The sequence below is a fragment of the Cheilinus undulatus genome, linkage group 15, assembly GCF_018320785.1.
Source record: "Cheilinus undulatus linkage group 15, ASM1832078v1, whole genome shotgun sequence".
NCBI lineage: Eukaryota > Metazoa > Chordata > Actinopteri > Labriformes > Labridae > Cheilinus > Cheilinus undulatus.
The window spans coordinates 8,734,097-8,760,780 of NC_054879.1; the positions used below are offsets into that span (position 1 = coordinate 8,734,097).

At 36.6% G+C, this 26,684-nt stretch overlaps 1 protein-coding gene across 2 annotated transcripts; it reads left to right on the forward strand.

Annotated features, from left to right (window-relative positions):
* Positions 1-1,518: 1,518 nt before the first annotated feature.
* esyt3 (extended synaptotagmin-like protein 3) lies at positions 1,519-25,362 on the forward strand. 2 transcript variants are annotated; one of them, XM_041806480.1, is made up of 23 exons: positions 1,519-2,035; positions 6,692-6,733; positions 8,570-8,704; positions 8,921-8,997; positions 9,156-9,225; positions 9,887-9,976; positions 10,079-10,134; positions 10,216-10,336; positions 10,885-11,061; positions 11,822-11,904; positions 12,412-12,460; positions 12,662-12,751; positions 12,856-12,918; positions 13,014-13,070; positions 17,732-17,803; positions 17,967-18,053; positions 18,485-18,634; positions 19,057-19,424; positions 19,541-19,639; positions 21,442-21,573; positions 21,683-21,788; positions 21,949-21,998; positions 24,564-25,362. In XM_041806480.1, the coding sequence occupies exons 1-23, from the start codon at positions 1,682-1,684 to the stop codon at positions 24,601-24,603; spliced, it is 2,568 nt and encodes an 855-aa protein (XP_041662414.1). In that variant the 5' UTR covers positions 1,519-1,681; the 3' UTR covers positions 24,604-25,362. The 2 variants fall into 2 exon arrangements, with proteins under 2 accessions (XP_041662414.1, XP_041662415.1); XM_041806481.1 differs by lacking the exon at positions 1,519-2,035 and adding an exon at positions 6,362-6,390.
* Positions 25,363-26,684: the final 1,322 nt, after the last annotated feature.

A 26,684-nucleotide genomic window follows, 5' to 3' on the forward strand; every position in this document is an offset into this window, starting at 1 on the left:
TTTTCTATCAGGTTGAGGTCAGGACTCTGTGCAGGCCAGTCAAGTTCATCCACACCAAACTCTCTCCTCCATGTCTTTATGGACCTTGCTTTGTGCACTGGTGAACAGTCATGTTGGAACAGGAAGGAGCCATCCCCAAACTGTTCCCACAATGTTGGGAGCATGGAATTGTCCAAAATCTCTTGGTATGCTGAAGCATTCAGAGTTCCTTTCACTGGAACTAAGAGGCCAAGCCCAGCTCCTGAAAAACAACCCCACACCATAATCCCCCCTCCACCAAACTTTACACTTGGCACAATGCAGTCAGACAAGTACCGTTCTCCTGGCAACTGCCAAACCCAGACTCGTCCATCAGATTGGCAGATGGACAGGCGTGATCCATCACTCCAGAGAACGTGTCTCCTCTGCTCTAGAGTCCAGTGGCGGCGTGCTTTACACCACTGCGTCCGACGCTTTGCATTGCACTTGGTGATGTATGGCTTGGATGCAGATCATAATTCAAACTTTATATATTACCAAAATTTTACCCTCCTAAGTCCCTGCCTATAAGAGGCCATTCCATTTTGACTTTCCTACAATATAGTAATAATTTATATTAGAATGTTTTTTCTAAATAAAAGTTTAAGATAATTTACTTGAAAAGTTGGGAGAATTTTCTGTGAACTTTTGTTATTATTTTGGCTAATTTGCTTTGAAATTTTAAAGTATTTTCATGGAAATTTTAAGGTATATTTTTGTATATCCTGGAGAATTTCATTTGAAGTTTAAAGGGAGATTTGCTTTATAATAATTGTGTTATTGTTGTTGTTAATAAGAATTTGCAAAATTTGTTTGGATTTTTACGGGAGATTTGTTTGGAGATTTTCAGGCATTTCAAGTAAATTTGGGAAATTTGTTTATAAGTTTTGTGAATTTTATTTGAATTTTTGATGGAGTAGTCACTCAGTTCCTAAATTTAACTTTAGTTTTTAAAAACTTTTTACATTTAATTGCGTAAATTTCAACTGTCCTTTATTTTAGTTTAATATTTGAGCCCCTTTTTCACCTCTCTGCTTCTAAGTTTGAACTCCAGGGACAAAAACATAAGATAGTCAGTAATATTAAGCTTTGTGTCTCCATCTGCAGGTTATATTGCGTCAGTGCAGCTACATTTCCTCAGCCTCTTATCTACATTTGCAAAGATTTAAAGGTTGAGATTTTGGAGTTGTGGGGGACAGAATTTCACCTCTGGTTTACTATAAGCATTTACATATGACGGCAACGTTGTAGGACTACTGCATTTTATGAAAATAATACTAACGATACTTCAATCCATTAATAAACCTGACGAATCTTCTGTGAAAAAATAAAGAAATACTTTTATTCACACTCTAAAAGTAATTTCACTAAAAAGTAAAACAGGGGAGGCCGTTTTTACAATCATTTTTATGGTGGAATTCCTCTCTGGTCCCGCGCATTCCCCACCCATAAGGCGCAGGTATGCGTACCTGCATTTGGAAGTCTCAAACACGGAAGTTTTTGACTTAATCCTCCGCTGCACCTATGTGGTGCGCACTACATAGGCAGGCTTGTTTTGTTGTCTTCTGGAAAGCCGTAAACTGAAACGAAAGCTAACCCGTCTGGGCAGTGTTAACAACTCTTTAGGACTCTAGAGAACCAGGCCCAGGAGGAGTACGGACAAATGGCATCCGCCGGACCGATACTTCCCAGCGGCCGGGCGGAGGGACCGCTGCCCGGGGAGAGCCTGTCGATTCAGGGCAGCACAGAGAAGCTGGATTCCTCCGCTGTCAACCGCATACTGATGGAGTTCCTGATTTATTTTGGCAAAGCCGTGTTCGTGTTTTACCCGGTGTACCTGACGGGCTACCTGGGCCTTAGTATCAGCTGGGTGCTGCTCTGCATGGTGATGGTCACCTGGTGGAAGAAAAACCGCCAGTGGAAAGACTCCCGGATCGGGACCGCTATCGACTTCGTGGATAATGAAAACATAGTAGTGAGCAAGGAGCTGCAGGGCGCTTTACAAATGGCATCATGGGTGTGTATGACTCCAACGCATAAAGTTTCACCTGTTGAATCATATTTATTAACTAAGAGAATCTGTTTGAACAGCCTTGTTTTGGGGCTAGACCTGAAAAGAAACTTTAGGTCTTAAGTTCCAACTTTAGCCTAAATGTTTTCCCTTGTACTGAGCCTTTTGAATGTTTCCTTTTCACTCAAACTAAAAACAAGTTTCCCTAAACAGCGAGGTGTGTCACACTGTTGCCTTGACAGCAGTATTTGCATGGCATGCCAGACTTGGGCTGAAATGGGCTCTTCCAGCCCAATGTGCAGTTATTTAGCAGGAGGAGGAGGTTTCTGTCTCCACATTCGTAACACCACACCCTCTCCCACAGTGACTCATGGGAACCAAGAAGAAAAGACACAATAAGAGGGGTTCCTCTAATGTCAGAGGAATGTGATGTGCACAGTAAATGTGAAACTGGATGACACTTTAATGGTGGGAGCTGCTGGTATTTTGAAAAACTGCATTTTTTGTGTTTGTGTGGCATAATTTTGTAATTAGTATGTTGCACACACTTCATTTGATTAAGGGGCTGGGCAATAGAGCTGCGGTAATAGATTCTTTTCATAGTTGAGTACTCTATCGATTCTTCTGATGATTAATCGAGTACTCTAATAAGAAATATTGCATTTTTTTAATTAGTCACTTTGGCTTTTTTCAAGAGAAGTAGTACTAGAGAAATGAGAAAAGAAGCTGGGTCCCTTAAATGAACTACTTCTATATCAAAAATTGGTATTATTCTTTAAAGAAAATACATTTTACAAAGTGCAGTGAAGTTCTGATGACGGTTTACATTTCTTAATGTTACAAGGAAAGGAAGTTAAATAATGACATTAGTGTGCCGTATTTGGGGTTTTAGGGATCCTCTCCCAGGAATTTTTGGGTGCTAACACTTTATTTCTTCTATTGTACCGTAGTTTATTTTTATTTTACAATTTGCCATTAAAGTAAAGGGACACAATCATTTTAACATCCTCTACTTTATACATGCGTGTAATATTTCACAATATAGCAACAATAAAGTTCCATCATTCACACAGTAGTCTGATGACATCTGAAAGGTGAACCTTTAGATTACAGGAATATGGACGATTTTTTTAGTGTGTTCACTTTTAATTTTTGCACATATTTGTTTTTGAATTCATCCACCATAAAAATATGACCTTTTAAGACCATCCACTGACATGGAAAATGCATTTTAAGGGATAAAGCCGCTTCTGTGACCTGTTGAATCCTGACTATATGATGATGAACTTTGACCTATTTAGTCTCAGTCAATGTCTGTGACAATATCGTGTTTCTATTTAATTGGTGTCAATTTATCATCAATATAAGTCTTTAAAAATGGTAAAATTATAAAAACATATAAAATTATTTTTTTTAATTCGAATCACCCGAATAATTCGAGGAATCGTTTCAGCCCTGCTGGGCAATATATCAAGTTTCAAGATATAGCAATGCATTTTCAAATAAGATATAGAAAACACCATTAATGTAATAAGCAAAATATGATGCTAAGTTAGAAAAAAGATGCCAGACCAAATATGCAGAAATAGGGCTGCATGAATTGGGGAAATAATGTAATTCTGATTATTTTCTTTTAACCAGCATGCAGTTATGTCTGAAATTCCTCATCTTGTGTATTTTTTAACAAACACAACTAATTAATCATTCTATATAATAACCAAACCATGCTTGAACCAGGGCTGGGCAATTAATTGCAAATGAGATTAAATCGCAATATGGCCTGCTGAAATTTTCAAATCAAAGAAGGTGCAATATTTCTTTAACCTGAAATTTGTATAAAAGTACTAGTTTAAAAACTTTTTTTGCAGCAGGGACGTTATGCATTTCATATCATGCAATGATTCTAGTGGCATATTTTTGGTATAGTGTACAAAAAAAATCCTATTTTCTTCATTTTTGTTTGTTTTTCTCATTAAATATTAGAATTATAATAACATTATCATTCCCTTTAATACAACAGTTCATATCCAATTTGCAAAATGAGTCAAAATCATTACAATTAGCCTAGATATTTTTTTTACAAATTGTCCAGCCCTAGTTTAATCTAATATTGTGTTGGTGATAGTATAGATGTAATTATTGCTTGGTTTTGTTGGAAAATACATGAGATGAGGAACTTAAGAAATAATCACATATTATATCGCAATTGCAAAATTTAACAATGAAAAAAAATCAAATTTGGATGATTTATTGCAAATTGGATTTGAATTGTTGCATATAAAGGAATGATATGTTTTTTCTGTCAATCTCATATTTAATAAGAAAAATGTAAATTTGTTGCAAACTCTTCTAAAAAGTAGTACTAGAGTAATTGCATGATATGTAATACGTAACATCTCTGCTGCAAAAAAAGTTAAAAATTTCAGGTTAAATAAATATTTCACCTTTTGTGATTTGGAAATTTCAGCAGGCCATGTTGCAATTTAATCTAGTGTTTGATTAGTTGACCAGCCCTAGTTTACATTAATAACTACTAATTGACCACAAGTTTTTCTATTAAAACCATTTGGTGTTAATGTGGAGGTATCATTTAATTTAGCAGCATTTATATTTTAAGTGGAATTCACACTGATACTTGTTTTATACTATAGCATGAAAAAATAACAGTCCTAGACGCCCACTATCAGTGTTTTTAATGAGGATACACCAGTACTGATGCTGGTGATGGAAATTCTGGCACTTTTCAGTGATTGGATCATTTGGCATGGCTCAGCAAGAAGAGCCGGCTTCAAAATCATGAAAAATGAGGCAGTAATATCCGCTCTAGGATGGTGTGGATGTGTCAGTTGAATGTGGCGATGCCAAGCCCACTCACGAAAAACAGGGTCCTCTCCAATTTAAAAAAATGTTACAACCAGAATGGAGGACTTATCGGCCTGCCATGCTCTACCTATCATCGCTCAACCTACTTCTTTTAATCATCCAGGACTAAAGACAAGTGAAATATGGACGGAGCACACTTTCAGTAGGAAAGATGTTTGTTCCTGCTGCAAGTGAAACTAGACAAGCACTCCAGCAATTAGCCTGTCCCCAGATCTCAGGTGAACTGTCATCAGAGTGTGGCTGCCTGACTCTGTGCCAGATTAGAGACAGAAGTCTGTTTTCTGGCTCAAATCTCTCTGTTATGACGCTTTAATCATCCATAAGCTACCGTGGCTTATAGATTTGGAATATTTACCTCACACTTAACAAAAAATAGCATTTAGCTAACTGTTAACTTTCAGTGAAGGTATTGACATCAGTTTAAATCCAAATCCAAAATTTAGTCACATGTAGACCTCAGTGTTTTCACATTTTTACAGCAACCGTATTCCATTATTACTAGTGTGTTCAGACACACTTTTTTAATTTCACTTTACAGGGACTTGTAGCATAAAAATGCCCAAATATTGAATGTCTTAGAATCAAGGCTGGGCAGTTCATCAAAATTTAGATTCAATTGCAATATGGCCTCCTTCAATTTTACGACAGCAGAAGGTTCAATATTTCTTTGACCTAAAATGTGTGTCAAAATACCAGTTTAATTCTTTTAATGTAGCAGAAATATTAAATTCGAACCATCATGCAAACATCCAAGTGTTTATTTTTGTAGAATAATTTGCAAAAAAACCCATACTTTCTTCATCTTTGTGTATATATTTATTTAAATTTGCAATATGAGTCAAAGTGATCAAAGTTAGATTTTTTGCAAAATCACAGCCCTAGTTCGATTCATCTAATGCGCTGGTTATTATAGAGTGATTTATTGCTTTTGTTTGTTGAAAAATACAAAAGATGAGGAACTTAAGAAAATAATCACATCTAAAATCCCACTATTGGGGAAAAAAATTGCAATTTGCCCTACTTCAATTTCTTTTTTTTTTTTTTTGTTGAAATGGTATCAAACAAACTTCAGTTTGGCTTAATTTATACAAGAATCACATAAATGTTTATACCTCTGATCATGTGACAATTGTGTTATTTCTTTATATATAATATGACATATACATGGTGTATTTTAATTCAATGGAAATATCAAGATGTGGTTTAGTATCTGAAACACTGCTTTTTCATTAATGCTTGCAAATTTCCATTTTGGGTAATGCAGATTTACAATGTCGAATGAAACTGTACACATAACTTAAGCTTTGAAAGGTCATTTTAAGTTTGAGATAAGCTTTTCACTTGTAAAACTGTGGCAACACTCAGTTATGTAACTTTAGTGTGTTTGGATAAGGGATGGGCTCTTTGCTGTTCTGTATTCAAACACGACTCCAACCCTCTGTTACAGTCCACAGCTTTGACACAGCAAAGAAACGTTGGTAAGACCTGAATAACAAACTTTACTGTACGTCTCTATATCCACCACGATCAGAGAATACTGTCAAATCTGTGAAATGAGAAAAAAACAAATGTTCTCTGAGCTGGATCCCTTGATCTTTTTTAATTCCATTAATTTTATGTTGTCTAATTGTGCTGAATGCCAAGTGAAGATTTGCATGATGGATAATAATTGCTGACACATGTCTATCATCATCACCATCATGCATGCCAGTGTGTTATTTCTGTTTAAATAAATCCACAGACTCCCTTGTAACTTTCCCCTTGTGTTTTTCTTCAAAGGTCCACTTTCCTGATGAGGAGAAAGTTGACTGGGTCAACAAGGTACAGTAAGAGAATTAACCCCTTTTTTCTTCTTTTTAGGTGTAATAAAATCATGTTGAACTATGACCTAGTAAATCAAGCCATCATTACTTTATGATACCTCTGTTTTACATTAAATGATCTGTGGCTGCAGTTCTCAACTGGTCTAGATTCAGGACCCACCACCACATGCTTAGTGTGGACTGGTGGACTGTACTGAAAGGTTTGTGTTTATCCTGCATCATATTTACCAATGATGGCTGACAGGTATATTACTGAAAAAAAAACCAGATTAAACATTGAGTCATTCCTGATGAAACTTTCAATATTAATCCTTTCTGGGGTTGTTTTAAAGCTGAAGGGAGAAAAGATAAGTAACCAACAAACTTATGCCATCCTTCCAGTGGTTAGCTGCCAGCAGGTTTTTTTCATTTGACAAATGATGTGAATCTACAGTGTATTCAGAAAGTATTCAGACCCTCTTCATTTTTTTTAGTATTGTTTTTTTTTTGCAGCCTGACGCTACAATCGGTTAAATTCATTTTATTCTTATTAATCTACACTTGGTACCCCATAATGACAGTGGAAACAGAATTTTAGAATGTTTAGAAAAGTTAAAAATAAAAAAAATAAAAAATGAATATGACCTCACCATTAGTATTTGTCTTTTTGCTCTGTCATGTAAAAAATGACTTATAGTAGTGCTGAAATGGGAAAAAATTCTTCTGATATATTCCTATGAATATGAAGTTAGAATTTTTATAGTCTGTTGTTGACTACGAACCCCAGATCAATAAAAAATGTTTAAATGCATTGGCAGTACCCATAATGCATTCTGTTAAAATCAAGACAGTCTTCTCTGCATCTCAGAATGGAAATACATGCTAAAACTTCCAAAAATAAATAGGATTGAACTCCCACTGTAAATCTACCACCATCAGGGCTGAAATGAACACAAACCTTTCAAAATAAAACCAGATTATACTTCCTGATTAAACGTTTTAGCCATTTATCTATATTTGATAAGTTGTACACTCAAAGCATTTGTGCTGCATCCATGTTGTACCATTTGTTAGAACTGTTAAATGTGCAAAAATGTTTATTTATAGAACAAATCGTATCCTTGCATGGTATTTTGAAAATAAATTCAGATTGCACTTCCTGTTAAGCATTTTACTCATTTATATCTAACTGTTTGCAATTGTATTTTATTTACACTCGCTGTTGACTTTACAGGAAAGACAGGAGACAGTGAAATAAATTCAGAGGGAAATAAGCTCACTGAATCTGCAGCTGGACCTTTTAAAAGTATCATATACTATCTTAATGCAATGAGCTGCTATTATCTTATTTCATATAGGACAAAATAAGCACTTGTGCTGCTTGCATTGCGGCTAATTTGATCTGAAGCACTGGTGGCATACATGCTAGAAAGGAAGTCAGTCACAGTGTATCCCTAATACAACAAGCCCCTTTACTAATACAGCATCTTAATTTGTATTAAAGGCCGACCTATCATTTTACAACAGAGATATGCCTTCTGAAATATACGGCGTCTCGCATAAGCGGTCTGCTGGGGGCCATCTGAGATCGGCAGTCTGCAGCTAGTCCCCTCTCATTGAAACTGACACAACATTAAACCAAGCATCTGACCTTGAAGAGACCAAATATATTGAGAGCAGCATTGTTTAACTTTTCTATAAAGTAAAATGTTGCATGATTATGATTTAAAACAGAGGGTGGCTGTGTTCCTCAGCTGTTTGCTCTATTGAAAAGTGCAGGTGAAGTGATGTTTGCCAAAGGATTGGGGTGTGGCGTCGAGGCGTTCATGTGTTCGGCTTTGTTTTGTGTGTTCAGGTGTTGGAGCAGGCCTGGCCGTTCTTCGGGATGTACATGGAGAAACTCCTGAAAGAAAACATCCAGCCGGCTGTCAGGATCTCCAGCCCCGCGCTAAAAATGTTCACTTTCACAAAGGTCCACTTTGGACACGTAGTAAGTTTACATTTTTCCTTATGCAACATTCATTTATCTTCATTAAACCAGCCATTATGCTACCATAGCCTACATGATTTTGTTTAGCCACACAGTAACCAAATGTTTTCCTGGCTAGATGTTTTTAAACAAATCTGGGTTTTGATTCTTGTTGGGTATAAGTGATACTACCACACCTGTTGCTGCTCACCTTTTTATATTTATCCCTGATTTCAGCCTCTCAGGATCACTGGGATGAAAGCATACACACATGAAGTGGATCAGAGGGAGGTCATCCTGGACATGAACATATGGTGGGAAATTTATCTTACATTTTGGGCCTTTTTCAGTCTTATCTGTTGTTGTAAAATTCATCAGGATACCTTTGTTTTGAGTTCTTTGTGAGCATTGAACAAGCGGCAGTTTCTTCAATTTCTTGGAACCTTTTCACAAATGTCGTTTATTTTTTCAGTTATGAAGGAGATGTGGACATTGATGCAGAGGTGCAGACGCCCATCACAGCTGGCGTCAAAGGACTAAAAGTAAGAATCTCACATTTTTCTTTTATACATAATTCTGCTTTCTTGTAAGATATAATTACAGGATAACACTCATGCAAATACAGTTTAATCATGGTTTGATAATATTTAACGTGCAGTTCTACCTTTGTTAAAGTTGACAACACTTCGATAGTTTGATACTTTTTCAGTACCGTATTTTTAATTGATACAATGTCCATTATTTTTTCATTTGATAGCATTGATAAACACAAACACTGTAAAGTAACTCCAGATCTTTTTAGATATTTTTAACCAGAAATAAAATAGGACTGCCTAAATAAAATTTAAAAAAAATTATAAATAAAAATTATATACAATTATTTTGCATTACATATTTTATTTAATTGACATTATAGAAATCAGTTTTCACTTTGAAATTAGATAAGTTTTTGTATTTTTTCAAAAAGCCAAGTTATGTTGACAATGATTAATTTATAAAATACTCTTCAAATACACTTGGGTGTCTGTAAATATACCTGGATGGCCCACCCAAGTTTTGGTGATAAGTACGAACGATGCTGGTGTAATATGTTAAAGAGAATGATGTTGCATGTCAAAGCATAATGCAACAGCAAATTTTATCATACAGTGTGCAGTGACAATACAAGCCCTCTGTTCACCTCAGTTGTCCTTAATCTTGCAGCTCATGGGAATGCTGAGGGTCATTTTAGAGCCGCTGATTGGCCAAGCCCCACTGGTGGGGGGAGTCACCTATTTTTTCATCCGACGCCCTGTGAGTGCCCATATACATTTTTAAAATCATTAATATGTTAAGTTGTTTTGATAGTTTGAAAAATCACACAGGAAATGACGTTTGCTTCACCTTTTGTCTCAGACTCTGGAGATCAACTGGACCGGCATGACCAACCTCCTGGACAGCCCTGCCTTCAGGTCAATAACTAAAAGGTCTGAACATTTTTGCTGTTTAGTTGTGAGGTTTTAAAGCTCTTTTGTGTAATCTTCCCTCTTCAGTTCATTGTCTGAGGATACCATTATGGACATCATTGCATCCCTGATGGTGTTACCCAACCGCATGTGCATTCCCCTCATAGACCAGGTCAAAGTGGACCAGATGAGGTTCCCTTTACCCCGTGTATGTAAGATGTTCTCTGCATTTTATGCATTAAATTACATGTAATAACCTGCAGTTAAAAGCACATTTTAGAGTTATAGTTTTCTTGTTACAGGGCTTGACATTAACACCCACCAACCAGCTAAATGCAGGTGGATTCCAGCCATAGCATATAGTGCAGTGACTCCTGCTAGCTTTTTTGGCAGGCTGAATTTACTGGTGCCACATCCTGTGCTTTATTGTAACTGGGTTTTTACTGTTTGTGCCAATGTTTTTGAACATTGTTATAGTGGTAGATGCTTATTGCAGTGAGGCTCTTTGCACATGAATGGGGCAATTTTCCCCAAAATGAATGCAAAGTTCTAATAAGTTTTAGCATGACATTACTTCCAACAAGAAAATTGTTTCTAGTGGAAATTCAGAGTGGCTAGTAAATGTGGAAAACTACAACGCACAGTGGCTGGTGAGCAAAAAGTAAATGTCAAGCCCTGATTTTTGATATTGTTGTAAATGTATCTACTTGTGAGGTATTTCTATAGTTGGAAACGTTCCCTTCTTCTAATCCTCAGGGCGTGGTGAGGGTCCATTTAGTGGGGGCCAGAGACCTGGTGGCTAAGGACACATACATGATGGGTCTAGTGAAGGGAAAATCAGACCCCTATGCAGTGCTCCGAGTTGGAAATCGTCACTTTAAAAGCAAGACAGTCAAAGAGAATTTACACCCGACATGGAATGAGGTGTATGAGGTAGAGTAATGCTGGAATATTGTCAAAACTGCAGTCATATTAGTATATTTTTATGAAAACTGTCATACTTTGGTTTCATCCAAAAGATTAATCCAATTAAGCTTTATCAGTTTTCAAGTAAATAAACAGGATAAACTTGAACACATGATAGCTTGTGTTTCTGTGTATGCTGGCATGCAAAACCAGGAAGCTGTTGAATTCAAGCATGCATTTCCTTGTTTAAGAAAGACACAGCCTTCCTTTGATTCAAGATTCAAAAAGCTTTATTTTCTCGCTTTGTGAAAGACAGTAAAGTTTTCTTGAAATAAAAGAAGTCAGTCTTTCATAAACAAGTAAATGCATGCTTGAATTAAATCTCCTTAACACATTAAACATTTTTTTTTTTTACTACTTTCCATATTTTCTGGCATAATCGTCAAATTTTACCCATGTATACGGTTTTACCGCCATGTGTTTTAAAACCCATATTTGGTTTTTATTGGGCTTTTTTCCTTTTAAGCCATTAATGGAAAGATGTAGATATAATTACTAAGAATATCTTAACCTACATCAGATTGGTTTTACTAACTTGAATACACTGAAGATGAGGTATATGAAAGGGGCTCCATCATCCTTATATTTTTCTGTAAGTGGCCCTCTATGAAAAATGTTCGGACACCCCAGTCTTGGCTGCTTTAGTGTGCAGACCAGGGACAATTCATCTTAGAGTGACTTTTAATTTGACGTAATTAAATATCTCCCTTTTGTTACTTGTGTGCAGTTTGTTGTTCATGAGGCTCCTGGCCAGGAGTTGGAGGTGGAGCTGTTTGATGAAGACACAGATAAAGATGACTTCATTGGAAAGTAAGAAACTGAATCAGATATAAATAATATTTTTATTGACTGAATACAAGTCAAGTCATACTTAATCATGATATGATCTTACACACAAAACAAGGGGGACTTTAAATTGCATTAATCTCCATTAGTTTTTGAATAATAATAAGAAAGAAGCCATTTGTCAGAGATCAGACCAATAAAGGAAAGGAAATTAAACCTCAGACTAATTGATTTTCATTGAGCATGGCTTCAAAAACATTTTGCGGTATCTTACAAGTGAACGTGGATATAAAGCTTTGCCTCAGCTATTTTTGTGTCCTGTAGGGTCATCCTGGACAATCTTAAACAAATTTGCCAAATGAATTTAAGCAGGGAAAACATTAGTTTTTCTAGTAGAACAAATCAGGAAGTCTACATTTACTGGGAATTAGAATTTACTGGCTCTGTGCTCCTTTTCTGTGCAGGAAATTCGTTATTTTCAAATATAAATGCTTTTGAATCATCACTGGCCAATGCTTTCCTTCTCTGCAGGTATCATCTTGATTTAGGAGAAGTGAAGAGGGAAAAAGAAATGGATCAGGTGAGGAATGTTATGCTAATTTAAATAAACTGTGCATTGTAAATAGTTTGCACAAATTACATTTTAATTACATGTGAAATTTACTGTAACAGGCTGCTACTTTTTTAATGTAAAATAATTTAAATGCATTTTTAATTCCTTTTGATTTTAACTAAAATCTTAATAAGGCATATCTTGTTGATAAATGTCTCCCTGTCATAGTGGTTTCCTCTGGATGGAGTCCAGAATGGAGAAGTCCACCTTAAGCTCCAGTGGTTTTCTCTGAAGACAGACCCCAACCTTGAGACAGAGGTAGCTTCATGTAACTTTCATCCCATTCAGATTCTCATAATATTTCGATTCAGTGTCATCTGTCAGGACTTGTTTGGGTCATGTATTTCCCTATTTTCCCTCAGTCTGCAGATGGCTTTGCTTGTGCCATGCTCGCAGTATATCTGGACAATGCGACAAACCTGCCAGTGAGTGTTTTCTAAAAGGAATTGTTGTTTTTAAGAAAAAAGTAATGCATAATAGAGAGATGGACATGCTGATGTGTTGCTGTGTTTGTGTCCAGAGAGACCACAAAGAGATCTCAGAGCAAAGGAAACATGGGAAGCAGCAGGAAGCACGGGTAAGGCAAGAGTTCACTCTCTAGATAAAAACATTATCTTATGACTATGAATGCTGCAGTCTGTCCAGTGTAGTCTCCAAACAGTAGGGACCAAAGTCTTTCTTCCACCACTTAAATTCTGCCAACATCAGCTTGTTTTATTGTGATCCAAATTTAAATTTTTTTTTCCCTTGTGAAGCAATGCGAATTTCGTCAAAACTATGATTCAAACTGTGAATTGACCACTTTTCTCCATGAGGTAGACGAGACTAAGACAAGTCTTGATGATAAAAACTTCGACAAAAAACGTTTTTAGTTTATAACAATCAGCGTAAATTTCTACAGCTTAGTTATACTCACGAGTCTAAAACTACTATAAATTATCATTTAATTTTGGTTAGATACTCAAATAAGGAGGGAGCGTGAGTAAGAATCACAACTTAATTAAACAGCCAATAACCCAAGGAAAATCACCACAGAAAACTCAGATGTATGAAGGTCAATTTAATGATCCAAAAATAATCAATGAAATTGTTTCTTTTAATATCTAAGCCCCCTCTAATTCTGCAGGTCAGGCCCTGAAATCCCAATCCCACAAGAATTAAAATAAAAAAAAATGTCCTGCAATTAGTTCTAATCCCCCTTTAATGCTTCAGTTCGGGTAACAATCCAAAGCACCCCCCAGCAGTCCATAAAATAGTCCTTCAAAAACTTGAAAAAGGAATAATCCAGCCGAAAAATTAATCAAGAGCAATGCATTGCAAAAATACAAAAATAATCCAAATGCAGAAGACTTGACGGTTACTCTAAGTTCGACCCCTACAGGTTCTTTTGTAGTGATCTCCAATATTACTGGCCCTCCTTCTCACCTGTGACAGAGTTTGTGCATGGAGGAGGTATCACCATAACAATAGAGCAATCTTCAGTCTTCTCTCTAGCAAACAGAGTCCTTGCAGAGATCTGCAGAGTTTCTTCCAACAGCACCTGCCAAAATCCTCTCCAAACATTTCACCTTCTCCCTTTGTTCCCCTTCAGCCCCACTTCAAATTATTAAATGCAGTAAGAAGGTTTCATTTGATCCTATTAACTACAGAAATTCTGAGATTTATCATGGTAATGTTTTGGCAGGTTTTAAGTTTGGCTAAGTCAAAAACATTGCAACCATATGACATTAGTACCCAGAGTGCATTGCAGCGTCACAGCCTGCATTAGAAAAATTTGACATACATATAAGACACTAATGTTAATCAAATAAATGTTCCATTTAACCAATTGTAATCATTATATTTATTTTATATGATTTTCAGGCATCTGGAATTTGCCTCATTGGCATTTCAGTGTAGTTCCCCAGTGACAATAAGGCTATACCTATATTACTTTATTTGAACAATTTCAGTTCATTAATTTTAGTTTTTCTATGCCATACTTGTACTTGGATTTTCAAATAGTTTTAATGATAATTTTATCATTCTTTTTTAACTTTAAACCGAGCGTTTTCATTTGAAGAGGACCCACAAAGGGGCTTTGGTAGCTTATGGACAAGTAGCAGAGAAAATGGGACTTTTTATTTCAAATTGCTTTTCTGTTCTGCACAAAATCCACTCTTATAATCACAACAGCATGGAAGAAACTTTAAAGTCTATTTTGGCCATGCAAATGGTAGGATGTTGTCTTATTTTTAAATTAAAGACGAAGGTTTCCCGTTTATACATGATAGAACATTTAAAAATTATGTAGCTCATTTCAAAAGGACTACATTTAAAGGACACATGTTCATTATTTGGGTTAAATCAGGCTGTAGTCAGGCTTCTCTTTCACTGCCTCAGCATTGATAGTTCTTTAGTTCTGATCCCAGACAAGAGCGTCAGTCAGATCAGGTGTTTACTGTTGTTTTTCCAGGTGTACTTGTGCACAGCTGGTATTTCCTGTTAGTCTGGTGAATGCCTGTCATTTTATGTGGGTGTGTTATTACCAGACGGTGTTTTTGTTGCTTTATTACTCCCTTAACCTGAGACTGTTCACTCTTAGTTTCCCAGCAAAAGAACTCATGGAGCAATATTGATCATTTCAAACACTTTCTTGTTTACCTACTAGAATTCTTTTGACATTTAGAGACTCATTTCTAAAGACTGTTATAGATACATGAATGCCTTTCGTCACAAATAACTTAACAGCCTCTGTAGCATAGATTTTTTACCTGCTAATATGTGCCCATTGTTTAAACAACATCCATCCTGGCAATGTTATCCAACATTGAAAGTTAATAACTCTTTTTGGTTCTTTTGACATGTATGCTTAGCATCTGGCTGCCCTCTGCTGGTCATTGTGTGGACTTACACCCAACAATGCAACCGTTGATGTTTATGGAAACATAGTTTTCTTTTGCAACAACAGTTAATCTTGTAAAATAACTTTTTTTTCTTGGTAAAAACAACTTTGATAAGTGAATTGTTCACCTCCCAGTACATTTTTTACTTGTATTGCAATAATAAATAAATCAGGAGTGTAATTACTTGGGTATCAGTGAAAATGCAGAGAATATTGATGGTTTTAAAGTGCGTTGAATTTTTAGGAATAAGGATAAAAAAGGGGGAAAATCAGTGGACTTATTTCCATTTATTCTGCTTTAAACTGCACTAATCTGCAGTACTGATAATTTGCCTTTTGAGCTATTTTTATGGATATTAATATCATGTTGATAGCATTGTGCATTTCTATATTGATATAAAGAATGTAAGTTGATTCACTTAAGTACTTTATTTTGACACAAACCTGAGGTGTATTATACGTTTCCACTGCAATTGTGAGCAAAGTACAGCAGAATTGCACAATTTTTAGAATTTTTACAGAACAGTGAACATTGTCTCTGCACTGAAATGACATTATATTAAACTGTTATACACCCATTGTAAATCTAATGGGTGCATTACTCTAAATCAAAGAAATTGGTGAATGAATGCATAAACTAGTGGAAATAAGTAAATTGAACTTGCTAATGCAAGATACCAAGTATAGCAATAAAAGGGCCCATCTTTATCCAAGTTCTGGGATTTATGTCAAAGTCATAAAAATCATTCCAAAATGTACAGTACTGTGCAGGACTTTAAGGCCTGTTTGGGCCAAAGATTTAGGTAGAAGTAAGGCGAGTAAGCCGCCTGAGGACACTGTCAGGTGAAAACAGGATTGAAACAACCCAGGCCAGGCTCTGGATGTCCTTGCATACTGGAAAATAATCTGTTGAGTAAGGAGTGTATGTAAGCATGTCCTAGGGTACCACCCGGGCAGATAGTATGACTGTGGATGTTCCAAGGGCCTGAAAACCACCAGCAGTCTTTGGGTCTATCACCCAGTGTGAAAAAGCCAGGAAAAAAGAAATGACACAAAGTTTGAACTTGACTGCTGAATGACACCCGTATGTGTCATCATGTGTTGACATTGACCCGGGTTGTGGCACGTTGGGCCCCACATGCCCTACATGCCTAAAACTTATGCACATGACTGTATAGTCTGGGAGAGACAAAGAATATATGGCTCAAATGACAAGAGGAAGCATGACCTCTACCACACTGATCTGGAACATCAAGATATATTTCAGATAGTCTTGATTTGGTTAGATGAACCAAATATAATACTTTGATCTGTATTAGCTGTAGCTTTAAAAAAGGTGTAATTGAACAGTGTATACTGCTTTATCTCTCACTTGATCGATCAGATTTGCTCTTAGCTCATGCTCACAAGAATTTTTAGTTTTGTTGCAGTTCTATGACACTTGACACTTTATGAACTTAGATTTTAGCACAAAGGGCATGTTTCAAATTCAAAAATGCTACATAAATAAAGTGTGTTGTACATGTAAATGACATTTGTTATTAACACATGGTGGATTTTAACTGATATACAACTTGAGCTATTAGAAATCATGCATCACTGAAATGCTCATTTGTACAAACTATTAATGAAAATAAAAGGATCTGACTTGAAAATGTTATCTGTTAGAGTCTTATACAAAAAAAAAGCTTAGCTCTGCGACAACAAATGATAAATGTTAAATTCTGCTTTTACATTAATGTATAAGAAATATTCAATAACATTTTAACTGAACATTAAAGCTCAGAGGGGTGGCCTAGCAGAACAAAACAAATTGTATTATTGTTATTATTTTGAATACATTTTTGTCATCTATTTAGCATACTTTGCTTTTAATATATTTTTGATATCACTCTATTTTCCAAAGCGTGAATGTGTCACACTCTGAAACAGATTTTATGCACAGGTAAAGGATTGAAAACTTGCATCCACCACTAGTTTTCACCTTGAATAGGCCTTTTCTTCCCCTTTCTTAAACTGAGGCTCATTCATGCTGATGCTAGAATGCGACTTGTGGCTAACACTGGTAGCATTCACATTCCACCCTCAGGATTCTTTCTTTTTCCCATCACAAACATCTGTTTTTGGTGTCTGCAGTGTATTAGTGACTGGAATGCAAGACCTGCCCAACCTGGAAAGCAACAGGCAGCTTGTAGACAAACCCCCGATGTTAGCCTGCAGGGTGTAAATCAAGCAATGAAAGCAAGTGGTTGAAAGTGTATGCAATAATGATTTATTCTACCTGCCAACAACTGTTTTTAATGATCTGGCACATGTGAATGACAGCAGTTTCCTCACTTTCTGCTCTGTTCCAGCTAACAAAGAGAAATGTTGGGCCCAACTCTTGTGTGGAATTATCCATTGGGGATGATGTACAAAAAAGCAAGGTACTGCTCTAGTTTAATCAAATTTGTCGACTATTTCCTCCTTTTTCTTAAAGATAATTATATCCATCAGTTACTTTTAATTCTTGTTTTCTTGGCACCAACTTGTCTGCCTATGGTTTTAAAAAATGTTGCACACTAAAACCTGCGTGTCTTTTTTCTCCAGGTTGTGTATGCATCCAAAGACCCAGTGTGGGAGGAAGGATTCTCTTTCTTTGTGCATAGCGTCAAAACACAGCAGCTCAGCCTTCAGGTTTGCTGTTACACCTGTACAAATTAAACCATTATGTTTTTCTCTTAGCCGATTAAAACATTCAACAAGGATTATGTATTTTTTTTTAAGTTTGCTGTACTCTCAATTAAAATCTCACAACATTGAGATTGGGTACTTTTAGCATGCTGCAACCTGTTTCTTCAAAAAAAAGCAGATGAAAGAATCACTTTTTAATCACTAACTGAATCATTTGTCATTGGCCTACATCTTGATATAAACATGTGTAGATATTTTTGTGTTCGATAAATAAAACTACCTTTATCCACTTGTCATGTCAACTTAATAGTAACTATGCTTTTTAAAAGTGTACTGAAAAAACAAGATTAATGTAAAAAAAAAAAATCCAAAAGAAGACAGAAACTTTCCACATGCTCTGCTGAAAAGTTTTAGTTCCTGTTGTCTTTTTCCAGATAAAGGAGCCTGAGAAGAAGAACCAGCTCGGTGTTTTAAACATTCCCCTGAAACGTCTCCTCAACACCTCCAACATGATGCTGGACCAGGTCTTCCCATTAGAGCGCTCTGGAGCAAACAGCCAGATCAAGCTGAAGGCCACTCTCAGGGTGAGCACACAATAATGGCAAGAATACTCTCAGTTATCAGAAAAGAATGACAGAGGGGATACTAGCACACCAATTTAAAATTAGGAATGATGAAAGTATGTCATACTTTACATTTAAATTTTAAAGCTACAAAGCTCATAGAGCAGGTGAAGCCAAAGATAAGATACTTTTTGTCATATTTTCTTTGGCTCTGCTGCTGTTGACATGGCAGACCCCTCATAAATTGGTCATACTTTGTGCCTTCCTCTTTCTTGCCACAACTTTAGCCCCCACTAGTCAGGAAATCACAGCATTATACAGACACAGTTCAATCAAGGCACACACAAGATATGGTCTCTTATACAGCTATGATCCTGTAGCTTTGAAGTTGCTTCATTTACATTGTTCTAATGACATTATTCACATCCTGTATCCCATGGTAGATTATGTCTTTGGAAAAGCCTCCACCCAAGATCCTCCTCGATCCTCCTCCACATGTCAGACAACAAGGACCACAAACAAACCAGGGAGCCTATGCCTCTGCGTCTGGCCAGAATCCCATTGCCACAGCCAATTCTCAAGCACTTTCCTCCAACAACCAAGCCTCATCTCTGTCCCAAGCAGGAGATATCCAGAATGGCTCTAATGCAAACTATTTAAATCACCGGCGTGGCTCCTTCCTGGCCTCAGAAGGTAGGAAGCCCCCCTCCACGCCCTCAAACATGCGCCGTTTTGACTCCCACAGCCTGCTGTCGGAGAACTCCATCGCCTCGTCACGTTTTGATGTTTCAGAGGGAGCATCATATCCAGAGTGAGTCACACCTTTTATTGTGCTTTAAACCTTTCTACAGATGTTTACAGCTTCATACAGTTTTTTTTAGAGCAAGGCCAATAAAAGTGACCTCTATGAATGATTTCCCTCAACAGGGCCATCAGGAATCATCAGGGTTCATTTGGGGAAATCAACTTGACTGTACGTTACGCCACCCTGAGGAACAAACTCATTGTCCTAGTCAACTCCTGCAGGTCAGTGGGAAAAAATCTGCTCACCAACAGCTTTACACAGTGCTTATACAAACCATTCACCTGCTTGGATGTTTTACACTTTTATAAATCAATCATGGTTAATGTAATTAAGCTTTGTTGACAACAACAACAAAAAAAACTCTTTAATGTCAAAGTGAAAACAGTTTTCTACAAAGGACGGTCCAGTCACTAGTTCACCAATATTCATGGCTGCCATTACACCATGAAGACAAATGAACACTACAAGCAACTCAGGGAAAAGGTTACTTAAAGGTATGTCAGGGGATGGATATAAAAGATTTCAAAGGCACCGAAAATCCCTCCAGAGTTCAGTTAAATCCATCATCAAGAAATGGAACGAATGTTGCACATGTGTAAATCTGCCTAGATCAGTCCGTCCTCACAAGCTGAGTGACCATGCAAAAAGGAGACTAGTAAGAGAGGCCACCAAGACACCTGTGACTATTCTGAAGGAGTTACAAGCTTCAGCAGCTAAGATGGGAGAGACTCACAATACAACAGCTGTTTCCTGGGTTCTTCACCGATCAAAGCTTCATGGGAGATCGGCAAAAAGAAGCCACTGTTGGAAAAACTAGAGTCCACCATAAGGCACGTGGGAGACTTCATGGTCAAGAGGAAGAAAGTTCTTTGGTCTGATGAGACCAAAACAGTGCTTTTTGGCCATCAGACAAGAGGCTATGTTTGGTGAACACCAAACACTGCACAAAAACACACCATCCCCACTGTGAAGCACAGTGGTGGCAGCAACATGCTGTTGGGATGTGTCTTGGCAACCAGCCCTGGAAGGCTTGTAAAGGTAGAGGGTGGCCAAAATAGGAAAATCCTGGAGGTCATTCTTAATCAGTTTGCAAGAGAACTATGGCTTCAGAGAAGATTTATTTTCCAGCAAGTCAATGATGTGAAGCATACACAGAAATAGTTAAAAGAGAAGCTGAATGTTCTAGAGTCAGGGTATTTGCAGGGTCTTGAAAAGTATTAAAAGGTGATAAATCAATTTTGGGAAAATTACGACCCTTAAAAAGTATTAAAAAGTCTTATCACGACTTTATAAAGTCTTAGATTTTGAGTGTATTTTTTCTGAATTAGCTGTCCAGGAGTTTGAGTCCCAAAAACATCGTAAAAGTGTGTGAATTTATTCATTTTTATCAAAAAACAAAGATGAACAGGTACATAAAAAACTAGGCTATTGTAGGTGTGTTCATAAATTGTCTCTGAGAGCGCCAGAGCGAGCTATATCACTGATGTAAATGGTTACAGCTTGAAGTGGCAGTGAGGTATTAAAAAATATTGAGAAGGTCTTGAAAATAGTCTTAAAAAAGTATTAAAATTAACTTCAAGATTCCTGCATATACCCTGGGAGTGGCTGAGTCAAAGCTCAGATCTCAATCCAATAGAGAATTTGTGGTTGGACTTGAAAATGGATGTTCACACCTGAGTCCTGTGCAACCTAACAAAGCTTGAGCAGTTTTGCAAAAAGGAATGGAGTGAAATTTTCAGTGTCCAGATTTGAAATTAATATTAATTCAGTCTTTACCTTTCTCTTCAGTTGTATTGCTATAACACTGCCTTTGAGATCTTCCTTTTTTACATTCCTTTCATTTGGTGTTACTGTCTTACTGTTGATAATGTTGTCCTTTTGAGCTTCTGTGTTTACTTATTCAGTTAAAACACTTATAAACAAATATTTTTGAAGGTAAAAATGCCTTTGTAATTATATGAATTATGACAAAGGATTGCAAAGCCAGCAATGATAACTATTTGCTTCTCCTGGTTGCCAACAGGAACTTATTCCCCTGCAGTGAGAATGGCACAGACTCTTACGTCCGCCTCTATTTGCTCCCTGACCAAACCTGGAGACATCGCAAGAAGACACATGTCAAGAAGAGGACAGTCAATCCTGTCTTCAATGACAAGTAACTTATCAGTCTACATTTTATTCGCTTTCTGATTTCCAACATGAGGTTGCTTTATATTCAGAGTTCAGAGGTTTCAACTTTCTCTTGAATTGTCTTTTGTCATTAGGTTTGAGTTTGATGTGTCACTTGATGAAGCAAAAAGGAGGAAGTTGGACGTGTCAGTGAAAAACAACAAAATGTTCTACACACGAGAGAGAAAGGACATTGGCATGGTAATCCTGCTTGTAACAGAATCTACCTTTGAATTCCAGACACAATACCTTTATTTCGATGTAAATTAAGACAAATCATGCTTTTTTTTTTTTTTGCAAGTGGCAAGCTGAAGCAGTCTTTGTAGGAGCTGATTTTTTCATGTTCTGGTTCTTTCCACAGGTGTTGCTTGAATTGTCACAGACTGATCTTGTCAAAGGCGTCACACAGTGGTAGGATGCTCTTTTTTGCTCTTTGCCATGAGTTGAGTGAAAAACCTGCTGTATATGATTCTTGTGTCTTTCTGAATCACTGCAAAGATGTGCTTTAGGTGTCATATGGAACCTTATTTAAAATATGATCAAATGAACCAAGCAGTCTTTGCTCGGAGTCATAAATCCTGTCTAAAGCAATAGTTCAAATTTGAAGGAAATATGCTTGCTTACCTTCTTATAGAGGGAGATAGGAAAACACATATATTTAGTAAAATAAAGATTTAACCAAAGTCTTGCTAGAGGCACACATGAAGCTCTACCAGAATCCTGAGAATGAAGTATTTTAATGTTAATTTGCATGTAACAAACATGATATGATGTCTTAGTTCATAAGCTTTAGGAAGGCAGACTAAGTAGCAGTTGCACATAGCCACACTGGCAGTTTTCTTTAATAGTTTTTCACATTTGCTAAGACACATCTCTCAAATTCCTCCTCCTTTTCTCTGAATATTGGACACAAATCCCGGTTAAATCTGTGGTCAAAATCAGACAGTCACATCTAAACAGTCTTACCTACGCTCAGAATAAAACTGCTCTCACATTATAGGCATAGCAGCCAAAAGTCAAACACTACAGAGCGAAATAGAAAACCCTGTGGTCAGTGATTGCTCCAGGAAAAAGTTCATTCATGACAGTTGTAAGACAGCAAATAAGTCAACTTTATTACAATAGATGATACAGTTGCAAAACACACACCTAGGGGTCCATGACAATGCCAGCAAGATTTCATCATCCACTATTTTTGTCACATGAAAACAAAGCCTGATTTTGCATTGCAATCATTTAGTGTGGAAAGCATGATTTTAAGCCTTCTTTCCCTTTAATGTTTGATGTCAACTGGCAAAGTAAAACAGGAGATATGATCTTTTGAATTTGATTAAAAAATAATTTTACACCATTCTGTGTCTTTCTTCATAATTTCAGCATTTTGTTATTTCTTTTAAAAATAACAATATGCTGTTTTAAAACTGTTTTACAATTTTTAAAACCCATTTTTGGGGGGGTTGTGTTTTTTGGGGGTCCTATATCTAGTACAGTAAATCAAACTTAAAAACTATACATTTCATTTCATAAAGCTGAGGTAGTGCAGAAAAAATGATTCCAAAAAATAAGCATGGTATACATTTTCTGAGGGGTTTATATTGTCAAAAGAAAGGCATTAAAAATGGCAAAATCACCGTGGACCTCAAAGGGTTAAAATGTTGATATTTGAAGGACTAAACTTTTTGCACTCCTGAAGAGGTGAATATGAAAGAAGTCAGGAATCAAAACACTCCAGCACACTTCTCCAGCACAATCACAAGATTTGCTGTTGCTTTAAAACTTTGCATTACTCAGACTTTCAGGTTGATTCATTATAGTAAACAACCAGATGAAGGTCTGAGTACCAGATGTTGTGATAGTATTGGAACTGTGAGAGCAGACAAGAGTGTGAGAGTATTTTCTTCTACTGCTTTTTTGTTTGGCCTTTTCCTTAAAAAAAATGTAAAACTCAGTCATAGCTTACATTTTGCATAGCTGTAGGTAATTTTTCATCCAGTGTCCCTCATTTTCATTTTATGAGGAATAACTCAGTCAGACACTGTAGCATGAATTTTCATTGGAAATTTACTGGGATGCAAAATATTAAATTTTTTGTATAGAATATCAGTTGCAAATTTCAGCAGACATTTTACATATCTGCTGATACTATATTTACTTTTTACTAAGCTAATGTCTGCTGATATCATACAGATAATATTGTGCATCCCTATGAATCGCTGTTGTTAATGATGGTCTTCCTCTTCATCTTTTCTCTCTTCCTCCTCCTCACAGTCTTCCACCTTTCACACACTCCCCCTCTTCATACTCTCAGATCATCTCCATCCATTTTTGATGTCAAATTTAACTCATTTTTGCTCTCTGACCTGGCCTGAACTGGTTCCACATCATCAGAGACAAGTTTTGATTGGCTGTGTTTAAACAGTGACGATAGTGCTGAAATTGTGTCTAACTTCTGGCCCAGTGGTTACCATTATGCATCACTATTGCAATTTAATGCAAAAGAGATTTTAAAGAGTGAGGTTGTGTTTAGAGTTTTGGAGAAAAAAAGAGCAAATGAGTTTTGCAGATTGTGTCTAAGGAGGGAAAGCGTTTGAGGTTTTGCCAACAGGGGGAGCTGATTCGATAATTTAGTTTAGGCACCCGACCATTTGGTTCAGAGAACAGGAAACTGTGTTTTAGAAATTGTGAAAAACGGTAAAGAGGTACACTTACATATGAATCCTGTCATCTTAGCCTTGGTAGGACAGCAGTGAAATGCTTTTAAAAAAATCTAACCCTCCCGTTGCATTATGGTCATTTAAACAATCAGAAAAACCTTGACAAATATTGTTTGACCCTAGTTGTTTTGATTAAAAAACCTTTTCTGGTATTGACATGCATGTATGTAAAACATTTTCTACTATCTCTATTGGAATGCTGTCTTTAGTATTTTATCTATAAGTTCCCTTTATTCATTTTTAATTTCTCTCTCCTCTCCAGGTATGAGCTCACACTGCCTGGGCTGAAGAAATCCAGCTAGTGTGAACAGCTGCAAAACTTCTGTTCCAACCTAAAGAGCAACTCCTCCACTGCTGCAAGGCCAGATGCTCGCCTGATAAAATGCTTGGAGTTGTTTTCTTCTTCTTTCTTATCATAGCAGACCAGGGACCAGTTTTCCAAAAGCAACTCTAAAACCTTACCAGATACTGGACATGCTTGATGTGCTATTGTATGTCAACAAACATACGATCACAGGCATGTACAGTAACATGCCAGATAACACCACTACTTAAAGTTTTTCTTTTCCCACAAATACGACTAGAAATAATTCAACTTGTCTAGATTATTTTACACAAACGACTTAATGTTCAACCTGTTGTTTTCCAGTTTGTGGGAGCTGATTGTGAGGTTGAGAGGCAGAGATCAAACTATGGTGTAACAGTTACAAACGTTCTTCTTCACCTTAAAATGAATGTACTCAAACATGGCTAATATTTTTACTTTAAAGAGAAAAAGGCTGATGACTGTGATGGATTCTCTTTGTATCAATTATGGTCTTTAGGATTTTACATGAGCCTTATCCTTTTTTTATTATATGTAAATAGCTGTGTGAATAGTTTTTTAAATATTTAATGTTGTAAGGCAAATTATCATGGCAAGAAGAAGCCAAATGCAATCAGAGTTGTATACGGGAAGCAGAGAAGTTCTAATTAAGCAGAGAATATGATACAAGTGAATATGCACCCAAGTAAGGCATGTAAGATACCTCTGCATTAGAGCACCTTGACTTTTACATGAGTGAAGATTATATATATTAAGGTAAACTCTCTCAGATGTATCTACAGTTTAATTATATTAAAAACATTAAAACTATTTTGGCTTGTTGTGTTTACCCCTTTTTTCTGCATTGAAAGTGTATAAAAGGTAAAAGCCTGAACATTTAAGGGCAGAGGCTGCACAGAAAGGATGAAGCATTCATTCAGCAGTAGTGTGATGTTTACAGCAAGATCAGCTGTTTTATTATTTAAAGAGCTGGGAGTGCAGGCAGAGTGTTTTAAGGCAGAAAAAAAATAGTTTACATAATATTCAACCATCCTGCAGCATATCTTTGTTGGTCTATATACAATCATATATTTGTTTGTGCAATAACTACTGAAAATGACATAGAAGTTCACTGTACTTTATTATTTTTAAAGGTCAAGAAATGCATTTGGTCCACTCTAGGGGACTCTGTCGACCAGTTAAACAGTAAAGATGTAGAGGAATTAATGAACAGTTTGCAACTCTTGCTCAGCATTTTAACACTAATCCAACAGCTCAAAGTGAATAGTGTCAAGGAAGCATTTTAGAGAAGCATAGTCTCTCCGAAGTTAGTAAAGATGAACAGAGGTTCACCAATCTGGGAGTAACTGGCTTTAAAAGCTGTGGAAAAATTACAGAAAATGTTCCTCAATGTAAAATTGTGAAGTCTTTTAATATCCCACCATCTACCCTTCATAATATCCTCAAAAGATTCAGAGAATCTGGATGTATCTCTGTTCGCAAGGGACAAGGCCGAAGGTCAGTATTGGATGCTTGGGATCTTCAAGTGGCACTACGTTAAAAACAGATGTGTTTCTGTACTGTAAATCACTGCATGGACTTAGGAACACTTCCAGAAGTCATTTTGTGTCAACACAGTATGCAAACCTATATCATACAAAGAAGAAGCCATGTGTGAGCACAATCAAACAACACCACCGTCTTCTCTGGGCCAAAGTTAATTTAAAATAGACTGAGGCAAAATGGAAAACTTCTGTGGTCAAGTAAATCAAAATTTGAAATTATTTTTAGAAATCAAGCTTAGCACACAGCTCAAAAGCCTGCATCTCTGAAGGTATGGTGTGGGCAGGTTACATATCTGGAAAGGCACTATCAATGCTGAAAAGTATATAGAGGTTTTAGAGCAACATATGCTCTCATACAGACGTCTCTTTCAGGAAAGGCCTTGCATGTTTCAGCAAAGCAATGCTAAACTACACATAGCATCCATCACGACAGCATGGCTTCACACTAGAAGAGTGCATGTGCAGATCTGGCCTGTGTACAGTCCAGACCTTTCGCTAGTAGAAAACATTTGGA

Coding starts and splice junctions, on each gene's coding strand:
- esyt3 (XM_041806480.1), top strand. CDS start 1,682: ATGGCATCCGCCGGACCGATACTTCCCAGCGGCCGGGCGGAGGGACCG. Junction 6,734..8,569: donor AAGTTGACTGGGTCAACAAG/GTACAGTAAGAG, acceptor TTGTGTGTTCAG/GTGTTGGAGCAGGCCTGGCC. Junction 9,226..9,886: donor CTGGCGTCAAAGGACTAAAA/GTAAGAATCTCA, acceptor TTAATCTTGCAG/CTCATGGGAATGCTGAGGGT.